The following is a 22634-nucleotide window of genomic DNA, read 5'->3' on the forward strand; positions in this document are numbered from 1 at the left end:
CATGTTGCAGCTAGGAGAAAACTACCGATTTTATTCACTACATTTTAGAACAAATCGTCTACCATCCCATTTATCAGCATAAACCTTTCATTAAGTGGCTTGATAAATGCAATGTGAGTGAGATTTCCCTCCAAACCCCACAATCTCAGAGCAACAACAGCCAAGTGTATGCAGCGTCTTCAGTCCAGGCCAGATAGGTCCTGGTCTTCAGCAGCTGGACCAGCTAGTTGTGGGTGCACAGCAGCCATGATCCTGAAACCTCTAAAAACATGAAATTAAGGACGTCCCTGTGCGCCCCCTGGAGGCTGCCAGCAGCAGACTGCAGCTCTAGAGAGTACCAACTGCTACGGCGGTAACTGGCTGACTAGACAAAGGGTCCAGCAGATGCTGTAAAGACTGTCTGTGATGTTCTCTACAGTGTCCTGCTGTAAAGACTGTCTGTGATGTTCTCTACAGTGTCCTGTTGTAAAGACTCTGTGATGTTCTCTACAATGTCCTGTTGTAAAGACTGTCTGTGATGTTCTCTACAGTGTCCTGCTGTAAAGACTGTGATGTTCTCTACAGTGTCCTGTTGTAAAGACTGTCTGTGATGTTCTCTACAATGTCCTGTTGTAAAGACTGTCTGTGATGTTCTCTACAATGTCCTGTTGTAAAGACTGTCTGTGATGTTCTCTACAGTGTCCTGTTGTAAAGACTGTCTGTGATGTTCTCTACAGTGTCCTGCTGTAAAGACTGATGTTCTCTACAGTGTCCTGCTGTAAAGACTGTGATGTTCTCTACAGTGTCCTGCTGTAAAGACTGTGATGTTCTCTACAGTGTCCTGCCCCAGTCTCTGCTTTGCGGTCAGAGGGGCATGAATGGAGGACATGGCATCAGGCTGGGCAAGCGGGTCTACCACCCAGCCCTCGTCTTTACCACTGTAGCAGACAGGTGTAGTATCATAGCTATAGTGGTGTTTGCCATGAGCAAAGCCTCCCAAAACCAGCCATGCACGATGTGCTAGAAAGGATTCATGTAAGAACCTGTGAAACGTTGCATTAGAACTACCAGGAAACAGCAAAAGAGCAGACTTCCTCTGAGTAATGAACAAAGTGTAGATGATTGGTTACATTTTTTACAAAACATTTCAGTTCTTCCATCAGTGGATTGAATGGAGGTACCATTACCCATCTGCTGTTCTTAGCCCATGGGACAAGCCATACATTATTGCAGCTGCTTGGCATGTTTGAATTCCAGACATACAGGAATTTTAACTGAACGAGATTTTCAGCAAAGCTGGAAAAGATATTTCTCTCAATATTTTGGCCAGGCTTCCATCAATAACACTGATGGAACAGTCTACAGTTTCTTAAAGCCAGAATCTAGTTTGGTCAGGTTTCAACAAGTCAATGTTTTCAAAAAATCAGTTTTCTCAGATAAACAATCTGATTCATCACGGCAATATTCACAACGTTATTTGAGATCACCGATTTAAACAACAGGATTTCCTTCCACATGTCTGGTATATCTTCCTATAAATTCAGAATAACAGGTGACATTGGGCTAAATTGAATTGTATGAGTGTAACTACATAAGTGAGCTCTCTCAGTCTTCGTCACACTGTGTCCTACAATATGGAGACTCTGGTTCAGTGTGCTTTTAGTTCCAATAACTAACTGCACTGGTGTCAGGCTTAAACTAATGAACAGGTAACTCAGCTTGCTTGGTATTTCTCCAAATATATCACTTACATTTAGCTCAATGTGGAGGTTAGTTTAGGTCACCAAGGAGAAATTGCAGAAGGTCAGAAACATTATCAAATGACTTTGTTTCTATCTATGACAGGTTTTTTCTGAAGGTCAACATACATTAGACTATACAAGGTACTGAATGTGTGCTTATGAATGTGTAAGATACCATTATGCTGGAGGTTCAAGAGTTTCAAATTATTCAGTCCTCTGAAACTAAAATCAAAAATATTGTTAAATGACAAATCCATTGTTTCAAGACTCATAAAGTAAATAAATTGGTTACTAACTATTCTTTTTAGATTGTTCCCATTTAGTGTCAGCAATGACAAACATTTACTGTGGAAAGAAAATCAACATTTTGACATCAAAGTGGTTGAGTACCTGGTTAAATATACATACACAGTTCAGAGAGGTTTGTAAAATTCAGAGTAACAGTCTAAAGGATGCACTGTGTCTACTGAAAGAAGAGTTAAAATTTTGAGGCCATTACAACCCTTAGTAGTAACTGTTTTTTGTCAATATATTCAACTGAATATATTTCAGAACAGAGAAAAGCTGCTTGTGTCCCTGGCATATGCAGTGCTTTGGTTTGCTGTCATTTTGGCCAAAGTTTGTAACTTTTACAGCAATGCATTCATCTACAAGAAACCGTTTCTCTTCTTTTATAATACCTATTATCTGGCTATGTCAAAAAGGAGTTCTGAATTTTCCAATTAATTCCAGAGATTTTCAAACATCCATGCTACACAAGGCAGAACATAAACAGTTGGGGGAAAAGCTAACTTTACAGGCTAATGGTTGCGTTCTGTACTTCAAGACTGTGTTAAAATGTTGCTAAAATGTTTAGTCAACATCTAAAATACCAAAGTGTGGAATCTGCCGACTAAGTTAGCGCGTACCAAAGACGTTACATAACTGCCAATAACAAACCCAAGGCCAGCTGAAAGAGGAGGAGGGCTGAGTGTGGGGCTAGCAACACCATCCTGTTAAACAACTCTTTAAAACCTGGAAAAGGAAGGTCAGGGGTTTTGAGGGGTTATGACGGGGTGCGAGTTGGACACGGATATCCCTTTTATCAACCAGGAAAACGCTAACTGTAGGCTCATTGAACGTCTGGACAATGTTACAGAGAATTGGACAGCTACAACCGTCACTCCCCAGACGCAGTTGGGACAACAGACGCCGACGACAGGTAAGCTTGTTTTAATACCCTGGCCATGAGGAAGGTAGTGCAGCTCACACTAAAGATGTGGCGTTTGGGTTGGGGAGGTAAGCACAGGAAACTCTTGTCGGCTAGGAGGTACAAGGCCCATGACTCATCACGGCGTTGCTGCGTGGACCAGGCTCCAACCAGTGGCAGATTTCTATAAAGTGCGGCTCAAATGAAAAGAAGAAGAATCAAATGGCTTTGTAGTCCTCAAATGGACCAGTGTACTGTTTATTGTAGAGGCATGTCAGCCAAGACAGCCCCCAGTACTTTGTCACTACAGAGCTTTTTTTTTCTTTCTCCTCCAGTAGCCTCTGTTCATACCTCCTGTATAGGAGGTATGTTTCTAAGATTATGGAGTTCCTCCTTCCAATGGCAGACAATGTTCTGTCAAGTTCAGTGTTTACTATCTCTGTTCAGAGTTTGGATGATGGCCCCTCCTATGTCCTGGCTTTTGCTTCTGAAACTGTCCTAAAGCTGCAGTTTTTTGTTTTGTTTTCATCCAGCTGAATCCTGTTACCTGTCTCATGTCTAGAATGGACTCTATAACATTTTTGCCATTTGATAACTATAATGGTATAAGTAAACATCTGATTAAAACAGAAGGCTCTGTTGTCAAACTTTCACAATAAACATTCAGAATAAAATCCAAGGGTCATGTGGCTGCAAATGATATAGTGGTGTTTGTCTTTAATGCTGTATTTTCATATTTGCTCCATAAAGTAATTGGGTGTTAGAAACAACTTATTATTATTATTATTATTATTATTAATAAAATATTTTTAATAAATTGTACATTCTAATTTTGGAATTTTTTAATGTCAGTTTCATGCAGAAGCCGTGCAGGATTTAGTATTTTGGTAAACATTTTTTATTCCAATTTTCTGTAGAGATAAACATACAAAAAATGTGATTTAATATCATGCTTATTAACAGAATTGTTCAAATTAGGACATTTTGCTGTTCAACAACAAAAAAGGTTTGAAAATGTATTCCCAGATTTCAATAACTCTAACATCAACAGAGCAGAGATAGAGTTGCTGCACTCGTAAAATGTTCTTGGGTTTCATATCAATAAATAAATAGGACAGGGAACACAATATCAGTGCATTGCTTAAGAACAGCCATGGTGTGCTCTTTGTACTGAGGAATGCCTTCAACTGTTCCAGCAGCCCAAATCTGTGACTTGTTCAGACGTGCATGCTGAGGTGGCAACATGTAAACGAAAAAACCTCCAAGGACTGGGAAAACTGGTCAACCCATCAGCATTTGTAGTGGAACCCGGACTCTGCAGAGGCTGTTATAGGGAGGAGGAGGAAGGGGAGACTGGACTCGGCTCTTGACATCCTCACTCTTCCACTACAGTAATACTCTCACTCTGCTCTTCATCTGCCCAGTACTGAACGATCTTTCACACCAGCAGTCATTCGCATTCACAATGCTAATGTGTGATGCCACAAATTTTATTGTGTGCATACGTTTACATATACATTTGCATACATATATATATATATATTAATATATAATACGTGTAGAATTATTTGTTTTCTGTTCTGTTTCTTATTTATCTGCAGTTATACCTCACATTGCTGCTACTTGAAATAAATTTATTACCTCCAGGGATCAATAAAATCCATCTTATCTTATCTTGTAATAGTAGTAGAGAGGTGATTAGATAATTGCCATGATATAATGCCATGTCCCTCTGTGTTACAAGCATTTCTGAAGTCCTGTCTCTAACTTGGGTATTTATTTAGAATTTACATATTGGAGTGGATTAATACTACATGGATATTCAGTTATCTTAGAAGATATACATATTACATTGTGTTTACATTTTATGCTTGTTATAATGCTTTACAAAATGCATTTCATAAAATGATACTAGTTTTTTAAAAAGTCATTGTACTTTTACAAATACATGGTTTTGTGAAGTTGGCAACAAATTAAAAAAATAATAATATTAACTTACTTTTATATCTACTACTGAGGTACAACAACATATTTAGGATTTGTCTGAATAGCCCATGCATGAACATGTATCTTAAGTTATTTATATTAGAATTTAATTATAATATATGACAAGCAACAAGGCTAATACAAAGAAAAGCCAGATGTCTGAGCCAGGCACCCAAACCAGTGACAGCCTGACACTGGCATTATTAGGTGCACATTACACATACAAGAACTGGTGGAGCATCTAATCTTACCGACATGCTAATTCCCTCCAGCCATTACGTCCGTGCAAACAGACTTTGCGACAATGGATGGCCAAGAGAAATAAATAAATAAATGTCTGGACCCGCGGTTCCTTTCTCCAGCAAGGTGGTGTCCGTGCATGACCTTTCTGTGAGTGGAGGTCTTTTTTGATGGAGTTCAGATGGAGCTCACAACTGAGTGATGTTTCCCTTGCCTTCAGTATTGCCATTTTCATCGCACTGAAGTCCACCATTGCCCAACGCATAATCCTGCTTCTCTTTCCCCGAGCTGCTGTCAGCTGCAGCCTTCTCACTGTCCTCCAGAGGCTTGCTCTGCTTCCAGTGCTTCTTGTATATCTGGTAGCCTGAAAGGGTTGAAGGAGGCTTACATCACACAGTTGTCCATTTGTCTTTATCAAAAGCCAACCGCTTTACAGGAAGGAAACTAGGAGTGACTCCAAGGGAAAGCGGAGCATAAGGTGAGCCGTGGCTCAATGTGGCTTATGAATTTTGGTCTTTTTGCTACTGTGGTTATTTGCTACTACAAAGCTATAATAGGTGCATAAATGTCAAATTAACAACTAATTACTTGAGTGCAGTAAAGCTGGATGAAGACAAAATTACTGTTGGTTTGATTACAGTACAATGTTTAAAACTTTTTTTCTCCACCTGTCTCACAAGCTCTCTGAAGCTAGTCCACAGCTCTCAAAGCTACACCGCTGGTCAGTGTTCTAGAAGCACTCACCATACCTTCAATACGCTAGAGACGTAAAGTCTTGTGATATAATGCATCATTGAAATATCATATCGCTATATTGCCCACCTCGACAACAGCTCACACAAGTTTTGTTAGTGTTGCGCAATTTAACTCGTGTCTGTGCATTTTACGTCCTTACTGCCCTGTGCCAGTGTCACACGTACCTCCCACTGACATGACGGCCACGAGCAGCTGAAAAATACTGTAGATTAAGGGGAACGAGAACATGATCTCCAGCTCCTCAGGGGCGAAGGACAGCTGAACGATGGTGCTGCATAGCTGAGAATTCTGGAAGCCTGTCTCCAAGGCTATGGTGCGACACCTGCAATCAACAAACACAGTTTCAGTCTTGAATAAAGGGCCACACTGATATCTGGTATGTCTGGACACACGCGATATTTTCAGTTTTTTCCCCCGTTGAAGTAGATCAAAAAGAAACTTGCAAAAGAGGCTTAAAGGAAGTATTTGCTATCCTTGTGATACCTGTGCCAGGGCTGTCCTACAAATCGAGCCAGGAGAAAGCCCAGGCCATATCCCACTAGAGGGTAGATGGCGCCAATGATCCACAGAGCAGGAGCGATTTCCCATGAGGACTGGTATAGCACTCCACCAACCACAGCAATGACCACAATGAGAATGACACCCAAGATGGATCCAACCTATTGCAGAAACAGTGAGTTCCCAAACGTGTCATTCAAGGATAATTTAAACACCTCTGCAGTCCAGGGCTTTTAAACTCTAGCCCTGGTGTACTACTGCTTTAGCACACCAGATCCAGCTCATCAGCTCATTAGCAAGCCCTTCGTAAGCTGGATCAAGTGTGCTGAAACCGTTCAGAGTAGTGCAGCTCTAGAACTGAAGCGGAAAACCACGCTGATGATGGTCAATGGATAAGTTCAATGAGGTTTTAAGAGCAAGAAAAATGAGTGTTGTACTAATTGTATTTAAACTCGTATTTGATCTCATTTGGAAAGCAGCATCCATGATGCATGTTTGGGTTGTAGTGCACTTAAATTTGATTTGTTTGAAGGGCGCGATGTGGCAATTTTAGGAAATGTCTCTGTGCGGTGTGCAGCGGTGGCAGCTAGTGCTGCGGTTGAATCATCTATGCACCTCCACAAGCCAGGATGGCCATATCGGGAGGAAATAGTCCCAGCAGCTTTGGATAGTTGGAAACCGGCAGATATTTCCAGAGTAAATCACATGCATTATGAGGACCAAGCCAATCGGTGGCTTGAGCTAACCGCTGTTTTCCCTTCTCTTGGTTTGTTTTAGTTGAAATAGGAATTTTTTTAAATGTTCATAACGGATATGAATTGGTGCTTTAAAATTGGTTTAAGGTAACAACTGCATTCTGATGCTGTGGAGTTTGTTATACTAATTGGTTGGCTGGCTAAACAAGGCCAAATTACTAGGGAAAGGAAATGGGTAGCGTTAGAACTGCATGGCAGTTCTTTAATCTGGTTCGATGTGCTTCTTATTTTTATGGTTTTTGGAAAGGAAATGCCATAGTTTTCTTGAAAGTCAACGGAGCCTCTGCCTGTAAAAGTTTGGCCAGCTGCATGGCATACATAGAGCAGGCCATTTTTATATGATCATCCAGATGACGCTAGAAATTCATCGACCCAAAACAAATATTTCCTATATTACTCTGTGATAACCCCCTACACTGGACCACTACAGCTGTATGTTCTTTTTACAGAATATCCCAAATTCTATATACTGGTCATTCGTTATGGTATGAATTAAGATATTACGTGGTATAATCATCTTTTTCATGATTGTGAGCACCATTAACTGTTACTGAATATATTGTATTTTTGAAAGAACATTAAATTGATGTAACCATTTTATTTTGATTAAACTTGAATGTTTGATATGTAAGTCACTAAACCAGTTTGTACATCTTTTCTGCAGTCCTCCAAATCTTTGCTGGCATAGAGGACTTCCTTAAACTAGGGGTGATGTTTTAGCTTAGTTCCAACTTAGGCTGCATTTGGGAAGTTAGTCATTGTGGTAGCAAGCGGATGCCAATTACATCGAGTTCACGTTAAAACAAAAGTCACCTTTAGGATCTTCTTTGCTGCCTTGGGCCTCCGGTGTTTGACGTAGATTCCCACGGTAACAGGCACAATCAGGCACACCAGTGTAATACCTACAGAAAAGCACCTTGTGTAAGAGAACATCTCTGCAGAAGTTTCAGTTATTCTGTACCCCAACTACACACCAAAATGGAATAACACTAAATAGGATTCTTCAATGAATCTGCTAACTTTGGGTTTTAAGGTTGACATACCACTTTTCCACCGGTTAACACAGTTACCTTGGATCTTAATGAAACGTCTGTGAAAAGCTTGGGTCAAAATACTCCAAGGATTGACCACCACAGCAACTGTTTTTAGCTTTGTCTCAACAGTACTGTTCAGGACGACCCGTTTGAGTTCCTGCTCACTATAAAGACTTTATCCCTCATCTTTGTCCACTGAGGCTGGATGCCAATGCAGCTATACTTGCTCGTCTGCGCAGCCCACAACAAAGCGGCTCTCATTTTTAAATCTTAGTTTCAACGTATTGCTAGCAAGCCCGCTGCTTGTGAGAAAAAAAAAAAAAAGGCACACCTTTGCAAAGGGAGTTGGTGGAGACACTCAGATGGGGGGGCAGTATAATTCTAATGAGCCTGCATTTGATATAGAAAAGGGAGACAAATCTGAGTGGCTTGTTGAATCCCATGTTTTCTGACCTAGGCAGCCCACAAAAACTGACTGGGTTGTCGTATTTTACAGTTCCAGATACTCAAATGTACTAGCACACGAGTTTTTCATACATCCCCATTAACTCAGGCATGACAAAAATCATGGCAGCAACATCTACTCCGATCATCACAGTACAGATGGGCGAGACTCACCTATGCTATCATAGGGAATTTGAATGGTGTCAGCCGAGGTCCAGACAGAGGTGTAGATGAGTAGACAAAGGGGCATCATCCCCATTGCCAAGATGGACGAGCATGTCGTCATGCTGATGCTGAAAGCAGGAAATCAAAGAGAGTGCATCAAGCACTGCTGGGTTCCTTTCATTCATCCTACTCCATCAGATATTCATGACCACATACATAACCCCAGAGAGCGAAAGCTGACCTAGGCTTTATACGGACTCACACTTGCCGTTAATTTAATACACATCAAATGCATTGGGCGGTCTTTTTAAAGGGCTTTGATGTCAGGGTCCTGAGGATTATTCTGAACACATAATATAAGACGTTTGTTTGTAGTATGTGTTCCAAATAGAAAACATTGAAGTTTACATGATAAAAACAGTAGTCAATAAAAGTTTTTATCATTGTTTATTAAACACTAAAATTTTGGACTTAAAAAGTGCTATAGACATAAAGCCTCTTGTAAATGAAGTCCCTTTTTAGTACAAGTAGTGTGTAAAACTAATAGTCGTGCTTGATCAAAGATATAGATTTAGTTTCAGAACAAATAATGTAATAAGGTAACTGAACATATAGCCTAAATTTGTAAATACTAACATTAATTACAATGTTATGTTTTTATCTTTAACTTCATTAGAGCAGTCTAACCTGAGATCCATGTCTCCGTCCAACCAGTAGGCGAGGATATTGGAGTTAGAACCACCAGGGCAGCAGCCCATGATCAAGATCACCACGGCCTGCACCGGTTCTACCTGGAAGGCTAGGGAGAGGATGAATGCGGCCATAGGCATGATGCCAAACTGGCACAGGAAGCCGATGAAGATGCCCCAGGGCCTGCGGATGTGTGCCCACAGCTTGGTCACGTCCACGGTGCAGCCCATGGAGAACATGACCATGGCCAGCATAACGGTGAGCACAGTGCTCAGAACCACGCTCAGGATGGCGTTGAAGTCGCTGTCGGGAACAAGGCACGATGCGCCCGAGCATACAGTCGCGTTGACGTGGCAGGTCGGCACTGGAGTAGCCATGGCAAGACCAGCCAAAGGGTAGCGGTAGAAAAAGTATTCAAAGAAGGCTCCAAAATTAAGGGGTTATCGAGAAGAAAACAATTGCGGTCCTGATGGAAAGGATCCTGATGTTTCCAGTTGTCTTAGGTTGATTCTTTTTGTCACTCCGTCCTGACTGCTAGATGGCAAGGCACACAGAGATTTGTCACGAGTTTATCATTCCTTTAAGACCCATTCGGGTCAAATAAACAGGCAAAAAAATAAAAAATTAACTTGTGCCAGATGTTTTATGGGGTCAGTGTCCAAATGCATATAACACATAAAACTTGCAAAAAGTGTCGCTGTTTCAACTTTAGATACAATAAATATGATTGCACCACTCTTTTATAACACTGTGGTATCACCATCATCACCATCACTACTACTGAAACAGGTAGGGGGGGGCTGCCTACCTGCCCTGAGCCTTAGTGTGCATGAAAACGGAACGAGGATAGTAAAAGAAAACAGCATATGCTGTAAAACCGACGCAAGAGGCTCTATTGCAGATATAAGAGATCAAACTGAACATGGTACTTACATGTGAACACCCCTGGACTTAAAGTTTAAAGACTCTTGGAGCTGAGCAGGCAAGGCTCAAAGTTCAGCAATGGAATTTCCTGAAGCTGCTTTAACAAACCAAAAAAACCCAAAAAACCCCATACCACTAACCATAATTTTTTAATAATATAGCAATAGATAGCATAGACACAGCTGTGAAATTTGCTTTTAATAAGACTCTCAACACTCAGTCAGGAGATTCTCTGTAATTCTATCCACAAAGTGAATTTTGCCAGCATTTCTTTTACACCATCAATGGTGTAGCTTAGTTTCATCACATGGTTTTCTTGCTCAATCAATCATCAGCATCACTGGGCAAATTTGGTTAACACATAACCTGGGACTTTAGCTTGAATACTAATCAAGAACAGGTTGTGCTGTTTATATTGGAAAGGACTGCAAGTACTGCAGTATAACCAGGCGTAAATCCAGCGTTTATTCAACAGTCCATCAAAAACACCGTAGCCTGGTATCCGCTCAGAAACATGAGGATTGGGTCCACTTCACACAGCCTCAGCCTGCCACTCTGGGTTTCAGATCAGTCTCTGGGAGAGTCTCTGTGGGCAGCTTCTTTATATGGGTGGCTGTGGAGCTCAGCTGTAGGTTTCCTGTCACATGCGCTATGAAGCACCTGAGAAGGTGGACGCCCGAGTACCTCACTGAACTGAAGCATGAGGAGGACGAAGGGGACAAAGAGAAAGCAGAGATTAAGACCAGAATTACAGAATTCAGTTCAGGATTCGTGCCCTATGAATATATATCTTCCAGCTGAAACTGAATTCCTTTCCCCAAACTTTAGATTTTAATATTTAGAATGAATGATTTTTACCAAACTTTGAATGCTGCCATTCTTGCTGACAGCACAGGCTAGCTGTGTGCAGACTGCCTGAGTTTAATATGAGTATGGGGTGGGTGTGTAGCTACTGACTTTAAAGTAGCTGGATGCTATGTACCCTATCAGTTGTTTATCTTGAAAAGGAGATTTCTTATATTCTATGTAAACCACTCACTTAAATGTAGGGTCCCTGGTCATGACATGTGGTGCCACTGTGCGTGCTACAACCTGGCATAATGGAGTGTGTGTGTGTGTGTGTGTGTGTTTCCTTCTAATCTTATCAGTGAACTGAATACTATCTGATCCGATTTACACTTCCCCGTTTCGCCTGCAGCCCAGAACCTCTAGCCATCTGATAAGCCTGTGACGTGTAGGTCAGAGGTCATGGTAGAAATATATAACAGGGTCAGAGAGTTCCTGTAACCTCAGGGGACCACAATATTAATAACAGGTGATTCAGCATATGCTTGAGACCTTTATATCAAATTCTATTGTTATTGGACTAATGAATCTTACTACACCTTAACATGTCCCTAATGTCATGAGTGCTACTGCCAGATAACCTTAAGGTCAAATTGAATGACTGCCATATGCTCAATAGGTTATGTTTGTAAAGTCTTAAAATGCATGTGCATGCTTTAGACAAAAAAAAAAAAAAAAAAAATAAGAGCTACTGACACCATTTGAGGGAGAAAAAACACACACACACACACACACACAAAATAATCAGATTATTATAATAAGTCAAAGCATAAGTGCTGGAAAGATACTGGACATGTCCTGGCGTGCTGTGTGTACATTGTTGGGAGTCACCTGATGAGGAAGGGCTGGGGGAAGCAGGTTTTCGTCTGCTCTTTGATAAAGTCAGAGAGCTTCAGTAGAAGGGACAGCAGAGCGCTCTGCTGAGTTCTGTCAATCTTAGTCACCACCAGCTTCAGGCAAAGAGAGAGGAACCTACATCAGTCCTTTTGGGCTTTCACTGGAGGCACACTAATGATGCAAAATTAAAATCCTACAAGATAAAAGGCTTGTACTCGGGGAGATAGGAAACCCACATACTCAGTGTATGTAACAATATTTATCTGTAATGTGCTGCCACTTGCTGGCATTTGACAGTAAGCGCATGCACACACCGCATAAGGAATGCCAAACTCTTCGCACATCTCCACAGCAACCAAATCGATTTTCTGGAGTCCTACACCTCCATCCACCAATAAGAATGTCCTTTTAAGACTAGGAAGACAAAAAGAGATCAATTTAAGGTGAAATCACAACATAACACAGTCATCAATGAATCAAAAAATTAATACTCCTACTTTTTTCGCTCTTGAAGGTAGGGTTCCACGATATCGACAAAGTCTTCTGGGGCTCTGTGTCCATAGCCAGGCATGTCTACTAAAGTAAACACTTTCCCCACCTTGAAGAAGTTCAACTTTTTTGTATGCCCCTGTGTAATGCAGTTAGAAAGATTGAGTACCAGTGTGGAACTGGTGACACTAAGCATATAGTAAGGGTACCAGTGAGACTTGATACGGCCTTACTCACTGGGGAGGCCACTATTTTATCAGTTATGCAATAAGCTTGTTGCAAAGTGGGCTGGGAAGACACCAGATCTCACTGTTAAGCTTTTTTGGCTTAACAGCAGAGGGTCTATTTGACAACCCCAGTGAAAGCCTGCAATGTGATAACCTCCAACATGGCTTATCTATTCATATAGCAACTACAGTTAACAGGAGGGTAACAGTTAGGTAGGTCTTTATATAATCCCCAATGTCTTGGCACATGCAAGGAGCATCTTAAATAAGGAGTTCCTCAAAGAGTTGATTTGCTCACTGGTGTTTTTGAGACGCGCACTTCCACCTCAGGAGCAAGAGAGAACAGAGCCCGGATAAGCGAGGACTTCCCTACATTGCTCCTGCCTATGAAACACACCTGTAGCTCAAACACAAACAAACAAACAAACACACACACACACACACACACACACACACACACACACACACACACACACACACACACACACACACACACACACCAAATCAAACCTACTTACAACTACGTTTGCTGGGGTACAGTCATGTGGTTTCAGCAGTTCATATTTTTACTCACACATTCCATTATAAGGCTACATTCACAAATAAATCAAAACAAAAAGTGTTCAAAATGCAATCAAACAAAACCAATTTTCTCGTATCCACCCGTACCTCTGGCTGTGTGAGTGTAGGCAAGTGCTCTACCCGAACCGCGGACGTGGAGTACACTATTTGATGTTTATCCGACGGAGTGAAGAGTTCCTCAGCCCGTCCCAGGTCCTCCACACTGGGTTGGAAGAGCCGGAATCCTCCCTGGTCTACCTGTCGGGACAGGTGTGCCTCAAGGCCACTGAACGGGTACAGCAGAACCCTGCGCTTTCTCTCGGGCAGTAGGGAGGCAAAGCGCAAAGATCCCGCATGGTGGCGCTGGCGCGCACACACGGTCCAGACCGCAGCCCGAACCCGCCCGCCGAGCCGGGCGCGTCCGAAGAACATGAATGAATGTTGATGAGGACTGAACACGACCGGGACCAACTCAAACACGGCGAGGCGACGGTGTTTCGCTAATATAAACCCTGACGGAAGCAAGCCTGACGTGCGGAGGTTCCGGGTCTCAGTGAACGTATCATACGCACATGGACGCATTGTATGGTTACAGGCGGTTTTGTAAATATTAGACGGGCATAAAAACATTTAACTCGCGAGCATAATTTAAAAGCAGGTGAAGCCGAGAACAGCCTCCTGATCATCCTTTAAAGTCTATCAGACTGAACAAACAGAATCAAACCACCACTAATGAATTACACGGAGGAAAAAAAAAAAATAATAAAAAAAAAAAAAAAAAATATATATATATATATATATATATATATATATATATATATATATATATATACACACACACACACACACACACACACACACACACACACACACACACACACACTGGTGAGTGTAGCAGATACTCTCCAATATATATATATATATATATATATATTGGAGAGTATCTGCTACACTCACCAGCCACTTCATTACAAAGTGAGATACAAAACTACGCCGTACCTCACTTACTGGCCTTATATCATTATTACTATCTTATTATCTCATATTTTATACGTTTATTTTAGAAGTGTCCCATTACTGTTGTCTCTCTGTGGGCGAATTGGCCAGCCATCAGTGTCCTGTGCTCACCAGAATATCATTTGATTTATTACGGTAAGACTGAGAGAGAAGGTGTTTATAATGAAGTGGTTTTCCTAAAAAAGTAGCTGGTGAGTGAGGAGGAAAAGAGAGGAAAAGAAGCTAAAAGCGGCTTTTTAAAAGTGTGGCGCCGTTTATAACCCAACAGAAGGGATTAGGACGAGGCACATGACGACCTAACCCGTGATTTGGCCGGGATGAAATGAATGAACAGCCTCTATTCTCCTCTCCTCCTTGAAACCCTGCTCTCCGACAGTTTGGACCATGGCATCACCGCGACTCGAGACTTTCTGTTGTTTAAACAGAGACGCCGCCACAGACTTCATCGTTCATTTTCAGCCCGTTTTTTTTAGCGCTATGTGTCTTGGCAGCGCGACTGTAAGCTTGATATTGTCCATCATACAAAGTTTGCCAAAGCGGCGAGGTTACAGGCGCCTTGGACAACATCTTCTCCCCAAACCGGCCTCCTCATCCAGGATACTGTTCATCATTAGCGTGTGTGACATTCTTGGATGTGCAGGTACCTGTTCGAATGAAATGCTTTCTGTTATGAAATATTAGCATGACCTATATAAACCTAAGTGTTACCATTATTTTGGCAAACAGAACTACACAGAATGTTACCTTGTATCTTTAGTTTATGGGATTATGTTTCCTGGGATCATGTTTTCTAACATGTGTTCCCACCCTGCTGGTTCCTAGCATGGTTTACTTACTAGGAAATCTAAAAAAATGTCCTAGATGTACTGCTGTCTTCAACACTACCTCAGATTTAATTATGTCAATATCTTAAAGACTGGATAGAAGTCTAGAATAAATTTCTCATGAATACGAGGGACTGGAATCTCTCTCTCTCTCTCTCTCTCTCTCTCTCTCTCTCTCTCTCTCTCTCTCTCTCACACACACACACACACACACACACACACACACACACTCAATGCTTTAATAAAATTTAGCAATGAAAATACCATTAAATGTGATCATAATCTGTTCTATGTTCAGTAACTCAGCTGCATGGTCTGTGTGTGCAGGCATCATCGTGAGGTCGTCTGCATGGCTCAGCCTTCCTGCTATCATCACTGACAACTCTGTGGCCAACAGCAGCAGCCGTTGGCCTGAAGTCCTCTGTATGGGCAGCGCTGTGTGTTACAGTTCCACACACAAACACACACATATACACATCCATCCATACATAAAGGCATTCCTATATCCTCTATACACTCAGACACTCACCTTAAACAGACACACACACAACTACACACACCTTTGGACTCACATTTACAATCTGGTGTGACTGAGTGTGTGGACTACACACTTGTTAAAATGTCTAATAATTTTCAGGCAAATGGGTTAAAACATAACAGAACTGGAAGAGTATTTAGTGGTTTAATCCACAACCAGGACCTGTACTAAACTATCAATATGTCAGCATGCTGTGTATAAGAACTGAGACATGGTTTGTATGTAGCAGTCAAAAAAAGTATACTGTGGTATACTATAACTTGTTTAATCCTGTATTGCTCTGAAAGGCTATAAGTACAGAAATAAGTAAGACTCCAGCTATGTAAATATTCACGGAATGTAGGGTACAGACAGGTTATTTCAGGGGTGCCCAAATCCAGTCTGGGTGAGCTACTACCCTGCAGACTTTATCTCCAACCCTAAGATAACAAACCTAATCCAGTTAAAGAAGTCCTACAGTAGCATTTTAATATTGGAGCTAGGTGTGATAGATCAGGACTGGAACTAAACTGCAGGGAAACAGATCTCCAGGGGCAAACTAGGCAAACCCTGGATTATTTAGATATATCCTGTGCAACAGTTTTAATGCTAATATTTATTTGGTCTTACATTTAAAATAGTAGTGTGCAAATATTTTAAGAACAAATGATCAATTTTTGTAGTGGGGACCTATATTCATACATACAGGATGTATATGTATTGGGGACCTATATTCATACATATGGGATGTATATGTACTGACCTATATTCATCCATATGGGATGTATATGTATTGGGGACCTATATTCATACATACAGAGTGTATATGTAGTGGGGACATATATTCATAAATATGGCATGTATATGTCGTGGGGTCCTATATTCATACATACAGGATGTATAGGTAGTGGAGGCCTATATTCTTACATACGGGATGTATATGTAGTGTGGACCTATATTCATCCCTATGGGGTGTATATGTAGTGGGGACCTATATTCATACATACAGGATTTATATGTAGTGGGGACCGATATTCTTACATACAGTATGTATAGGTTGTGACCTATAATTCATCCATATGGGATGTATATGTAGTTGGGACCTATATTCCTACATACAGGATGTATATGTAGTGGAGACCTATATTCATCCATATGGGATGTCTATGTAGTGGAGACCTATATTCATACATATGGGATGTCTATGTAGTGGGGACCTATATTCAAACATGCGGGATGTATATGTAGTTGGGACCTATATTCCTACATACAGGATGTATATGTAGTGGAGACCTATATTCATCCATATGGGATGTCTATGTAGTGGAGACCTATATTCATACATATGGGATGTCTATGTAGTGGGGACCTATATTCAAACATGCGGGATGTATATGTAGTTGGGACCTATATTCCTACATACAGGATGTATATGTAGTGGAGACCTATATTCATACATATGGGATGTATATGTAGTTGGGACCTATATTCCTACATACAGGATGTATATGTAGTGGAGACCTATATTCATACATATGGGATGTCTATGTAGTGGGGACCTATATTCATACATATGGGATGTATATGTAGTGGGGACCTATATTCATACATATGGGATGTATATGTAGTGGAGACCTATATTCATACATATGGGATGTCTATGTAGTGGAGACCTATATTCATACATATGGGATGTCTATGTAGTGGGGACCTATATTCATACATATGGGATGTCTATGTAGTGGGGACCTATATTCATACATATGGGATGTATATGTAGTGGGCATTTGTGTGTTTTAGAATTCAGATCAGTGCTTATATACTGTTTTCATTAGACTTTCTGAATCTCCACCAGGTGTGGATCCAGTTGTTCTTCAGCGCCTCCTTTTGGTGGATGTTCTTTTATGCAGTGGATGTCTTTTTAGTGGTCAAGCGATCTGCTGGGATCAGGTTCATGGTGTCATCTTTGTGAAATATTTCATTATTCCACTATGGTCCCACTACTACTATTATTAGTAATAATAATAATAATAAAAGTACTGTATGATAGACTGTCTTACAGTATAATGAATAGAAAGAAAGACGCTCTTTCTTTGTTAGTGTTTTGCATTTCTTTGAGTCTTCGTCCTCTCTGTTTTCATCAGCCCTAGTCTTCCCTCTCTCCTTTTTCCAGTACCCTCGTGCTGTATCATATGATCGCGTGGGGACTCGCTGCTCTGCTGTGTGTAGAAGGTGTGGCCATGCTCTACTACCCCTCTGTCTCTAGGTACCAAAGCAGGCTTTGTGCTTCATCTGGTTTTTTTTTCTTGCAAACATTTATGTTCCTTAACACGTATTTTGCACCTACAAGATTCTGGAGATGTGGCCAGACAAGTTGATGGCAACTAGTTGTTGAGCTAGTGGAGGCAACCTGGCTCCCATGTCCTGATGCACTTGCATCTTCGTTCGTTTGCAGCTGCAAGAACGGCCTCCTGCATGCTATCCCGCATTACGTCACCACCTACGCCCCCTTGCTGCTGGTGCTCACGGTCAACCCCCCCCTGTTTGCCCTTACCGTGACCTCCGGTGGGTTACCCTTTCAGCCCTGCACCCGGAGCTCTGCTGCTTTCAATCCCCATGGCAGCTTCGGGGCTGGAGTATATACCATTCATGAATTATTATCACATTACCAGCCTTAGCCATACTCTATCACAGGAAGCTTTAATATGCAACTTAGGTCCCTAACAAATGTAAATATTTTGCTACGTATGCTGTGATTCTCCTGACTGATTTCAAATGTTCTAAATAAGTGTTTTGTGGGTGCTTTGGAATAACAGTATTCAGGGCTCTAAAAACATAAATAATTTTGGTCTTTTACAAATTACATGAAGGTTATATCCATGTAAACATTTCCAATTAGTCATGCAAATAAGGTCATGGCATTTTTTGGCTGCTAGAATTCATTAATTTGTAGTCACATTAGCATGTTGTAGGATAATAATCTTATCATTCTCTGCGCAGTGACATCACTACTAAAAGGTCCGCAGGGTATCTACACAGAGAATGAACGTCGTCTGGGCACCGAGATCAAAATACGCTTCTTCAAAATCTTCCTGGTGTTTTTTATCTGGTGAGAAATTTCAGCCTATGAAGGAACAATTTAGAAATTGTAAGTTGGATTACTGATGATAGGAAAGCACGTCCTAGTTTACACAGATGTTTGACGATTGTTAAAAGCAGTTGAATCATTAATTTTTCTCTCCCTGTTATGATGCACAACTATCTTTTCTCATATCATTAATTAATTCCTTTCCATTAAATTGGCAGTTCTGCTGCAGTGCTTTATTAGGACGTTATTGTGCTGGTGGCTTTCATGATAAATCTACTTAATGCCTTGTAACTGATGACTTATTTTGCTTTCTCATATAGCTGGCTGCCCAACCTGATCAATGAGAGTTTGCTCTTTTACCTGGAGATGCAAGATGACATTCGAGCTACTGAGCTAAGAAGCATTCGCAATGCAGCTTTGATCACCTGGTTTATTATGGTGAGTGCTCCATGACACAGTCTGGAGCACTGTGAACTGCCTCAAAAGTTTCTATTTTGAGTTGAAGCCAGAGTTTTAATTTGAGTTCAGTTTTTTTCTGACTTATGCGTCTTTTATAAATGTGTAAAACAGATTTGAGTGAACTGTGGTGCTTGAGCATGCATGGTTCCACAGCTCTGAGCTTGGTGCGTGTCCCCAGGGCATCCTGAACCCCATGCAAGGCTTTCTCAACACGCTGGCCTTCCATGGCTGGACAGGGTTGGACATGGACCTGCGGCTACAGCGCCGGAGGGAGGTCAACCGGGACTCGTCTTCCACATCACTGGTGCCGGCCAGGATCTACAACCCTGTGATGGCCTCAGCTCTACTCTATCAGTCCCATGTCCAAGAGGGCAAGAAGGCAACAAGAAACTCACGTTCACCTCAACATGACAGTGTCAGCCTCCTGTCTGAAGGTAAACGGCCCATGGCCAGCCATGGCTCACCTGTTTACATGGGCTGGTGAAGTTGCTCTCTTAGGTCTGCCTTGATCAAGTTGCTTACTCAAATGAAAGCAGATTATCATTCCATTAGTAGCAGTAACAACAGTACAAAATGGGAATATGAAAATAAAGATCAGGTTGTTGTTCTTGCTGGTATCTCTTTCAGTGATAAAAGCCATATACTGAGCCAATCTGGTGTCTTTCAGATTAATTTCATTAGACGTCCATCATGTATCCATTATGTGGTCTAAGCAGTAATTAACTACAGTGGTGTCTGTACTGAACACACAAGTTGAACAATGTGTGTTGGAGCATGAAAAACACTAAATATTGCCTTTCTTTGGCATCCAAAAGATCAATATAATCCTCAAGCAAACCCATTCAAATGCATTTAGAAGAAAATTACAAGCATGCAGTAACTAATTTGTGGAAATTTCAGTCAAGGGTTTAATTGTACATGGTTAGCATGGTTAAGTTACCTCATGATACATCACAGAACGTCTTATGTATTTCAGTTTTTCAGATGCATTGCTTCAGTGGTGTACCACTTTTTTTCTTATTGCATGAACATACTAAGCAGATGTTCCCAGGATTATTGTTGGACAGTTGGAAACAAAAGGCCCATAGTTGCTTATGATTCAGAGTCTCTTATAAGGCACCAAACCTAAAAATCTAGACAATGTTACAGTGAAAACACACAAATGTTACAGTCTAATTTATTTATTACAGTCTTACATTTATTATATTATTCAAATCAGCATCAATAAGCTTGACAAAGCTCCAGAATGCTACAGGATGACAGTAGATGTCTGCTTATGAATTCTGAGGTCCTGAACGTTATTGTGCTGTTTAAAATAAACTCTTAACAAGTTTATCAGATGTTACTGCAGTCTTATGATATTTGATTTGATTGTTGACCTGTTTCAGTATACACTATTAAAATTGTTCTTGAAACCAACATAAATGTCAAATTCACATTGTCATTGTCAGATGCACAGTGTCTGTCACACAGTGGAAACAACTTCAGTGTATACAGGCTTAAAGGGGAGCACAGATAGTTCTGCAAAAGACCCTAAACAGCTTGATTAACTTTTATATTTTTTATTCAATGTTATCTTAAATCTTGTTTGATTATCTTCTTTATTTTTATTGCTTGTAGTACTGCTCTGTACTTAACAAACTGTATGTAGAACATTCTTACATTGCGTTGTACTTTTCTGCAAAAGTATTTTTGAGAAGTAAATTCATGTATGAAGGACCAATGGGGTATAACATAACCGGAGCAGATGTTTTCAAAATTAGACATGAATTTAGTTCTCCTAGTAAATTAAAATGAATAAGCCTGTTAAATAAGCCTTTTACCTCACACTTTCCTTGTCATAGGTTATTACAGCTCCAGAAGGAGGAAATAGGGTATTGAGACAGAACAACGCTGCAATTTTTTAACGTATATTTATTTTTGTTATTTTCAGTGTCTAGCGACAATGTATTTAGTTTCATTATTTTTGTTTTTTAGGTTTTTCTATTTAGAGTATATTAGTAATTGATCTACATACATCTTAGTTTTCTCTAAAATTGAGTACTCATACGTCACTGTCCAGTATTATAACCACTGGATGTCATCACATCATCATTTTTAGTCATAATCTGTATTCAACAGGAAAACCAATATATATTTCACATTATGATGCAGTTTCAGCTCCATGTAATGGCAGTAGTCATTGCATTTCTCTTTCACTGCTTGATTTAATTAGTTTTCATTGTTATTAATAGGGCTAGTTATCACTTTCATTTTAAATAGTGTGAGAAACAAGTCACAGAGCTTTATTCAAATGAACTGGTAATCTCCCCTGTCTTGTTTTGCTAGGTTCAGAGTCTAGTACAGTTGAGCTCCACATATCAAGTGAGAACCGAGACTGTGATGATGTAGAAGCAGAAGGGGAGATACTGGGAAACTCAGCGAGATGCTAACTGGTGCCCTATACCTCGCCCTCCGCAGCCTGGGACTGGGGACCACTCCCGGCCTCTTTACAACCTTTTTCTCTGATTCTGTATATTTGCAAAAATATTTCTTGTTTCTTAATTAAAGGGTCTTTAATTTACTTGCTGACCAATGGCTTACTATTTGGATGCAGTTCCACTTCCTTCTTACGGACAATGTCTTTACTAAATAACTGATGACAGAACTTCAGTCAGTTCATTTATATCTGAACAGGAATCCATATAAAAAAGACACTGTATGTCTGTCACGAAGGGACCCCGTCCTGGCGTCTCTGTTTTCCTTTATTTCCATGTTGTTCCGTTCCTTGATTTCGTTTTCTCTGCCCCTCGTCTGTTTTTCCACAACTGTGAGTACCTTCACCTGTTCCCAATTCCACTCTTTGATTTGGTTCTCCCTGTTCCTATGTTCACCTGTGTCTGGTTAGTCCTTAAGTGTCTTGGTTATTTAAGCCCTGTGTTTGGGTCCCCCCAATGTCGGTTATTTTGATGTATGTAGTCGTGTTTAGTCTTGTTTTGCCGTTTACTTAGTTGGTGTGTTACTTTGCCTCAGTGTTTTCCCGTGTCTCTGTTTGTTAGCTTCCCTTGTTTTGGTTCCCTTGTTCATTACAATACCTTCTGCATTTGCATCCTCTCGGCTCGTCCCTGCAGTAAACGTCACAATTTTCTCTCTTTTATAGTATAAATTGGCACCAGTGCACATTGCCTGGGCGCTTTGTAGGTGCCTTTTACAGATCAAAGTCTTATTGTCCACAGCCTTATTTCCCCTTGTTGGTCAAGTAATGTATTGGTGGAAACTGCTATGAGACTTTCTTATACTGCAGTGATTAAAATCTCCTATCATAAAATTCAGATAACTAAAGAAAAAGTCTATAGTTTGTGTTATAACTGTAAAGAGTGTCAACAGA

At 40.7% G+C, this 22634-nt stretch overlaps 3 protein-coding genes and 2 pseudogenes across 5 annotated transcripts; 1 reads left to right on the forward strand and 4 right to left on the reverse strand.

The window, feature by feature from the left end:
- Positions 1-145: 145 nt before the first annotated feature.
- Positions 146-1223, reverse strand: LOC145659228 (toll-like receptor 13; annotated as a pseudogene).
- A 125-nt stretch (positions 1224-1348) lies between these two features.
- On the reverse strand, positions 1349-2368 carry LOC118240760 (uncharacterized; annotated as a pseudogene).
- A 1444-nt stretch (positions 2369-3812) lies between these two features.
- Positions 3813-10498, reverse strand: slc10a2 (solute carrier family 10 member 2). Of its 2 annotated transcripts, XM_027032627.3 has the most exons (7): positions 10412-10498; positions 9476-10012; positions 8798-8916; positions 7959-8047; positions 6376-6551; positions 6057-6214; positions 3813-5500 (listed from the first exon to the last, which is right to left on the reverse strand). In XM_027032627.3, exons 2-7 carry the CDS (start codon positions 9853-9855, stop codon positions 5325-5327), a joined length of 1098 nt encoding a protein of 365 aa, XP_026888428.2. In that variant the 5' UTR covers positions 9856-10012; positions 10412-10498; the 3' UTR covers positions 3813-5324. The 2 variants fall into 2 exon arrangements, with proteins under 2 accessions (XP_026888428.2, XP_026888420.2); XM_027032619.3 differs by having other exon boundaries at positions 9476-10452.
- An 87-nt stretch (positions 10499-10585) lies between these two features.
- On the reverse strand, positions 10586-13868 carry gtpbp8 (GTP binding protein 8). The gene is made up of 6 exons (XM_027032635.3): positions 13471-13868; positions 13100-13198; positions 12583-12713; positions 12400-12499; positions 12080-12198; positions 10586-11095 (listed from the first exon to the last, which is right to left on the reverse strand). Exons 1-6 carry the CDS (start codon positions 13792-13794, stop codon positions 10945-10947), a joined length of 924 nt encoding a protein of 307 aa, XP_026888436.2. The 5' UTR covers positions 13795-13868; the 3' UTR covers positions 10586-10944.
- An 802-nt stretch (positions 13869-14670) lies between these two features.
- Positions 14671-22577, forward strand: gpr143 (G protein-coupled receptor 143). 2 transcript variants are annotated; one of them, XM_026995785.3, is made up of 9 exons: positions 14671-15019; positions 15531-15640; positions 17576-17670; positions 17894-17986; positions 18176-18285; positions 18721-18829; positions 19129-19246; positions 19446-19701; positions 21596-22576. In XM_026995785.3, the coding sequence occupies exons 1-9, from the start codon at positions 14764-14766 to the stop codon at positions 21697-21699; spliced, it is 1251 nt and encodes a 416-aa protein (XP_026851586.2). In that variant the 5' UTR covers positions 14671-14763; the 3' UTR covers positions 21700-22576. The 2 variants fall into 2 exon arrangements, with proteins under 2 accessions (XP_026851586.2, XP_081577106.1); XM_081720980.1 differs by lacking the exon at positions 17576-17670 and having other exon boundaries at positions 17894-17952; positions 21596-22577.
- The last annotated feature ends 57 nt before the right edge of the window (positions 22578-22634 follow it).

The sequence above is a fragment of the Electrophorus electricus genome, chromosome 9 (genome assembly GCF_041902795.1).
Source record: "Electrophorus electricus isolate QZ-2024a chromosome 9, ASM4190279v1, whole genome shotgun sequence".
Classification (NCBI taxonomy): domain Eukaryota; kingdom Metazoa; phylum Chordata; class Actinopteri; order Gymnotiformes; family Gymnotidae; genus Electrophorus; species Electrophorus electricus.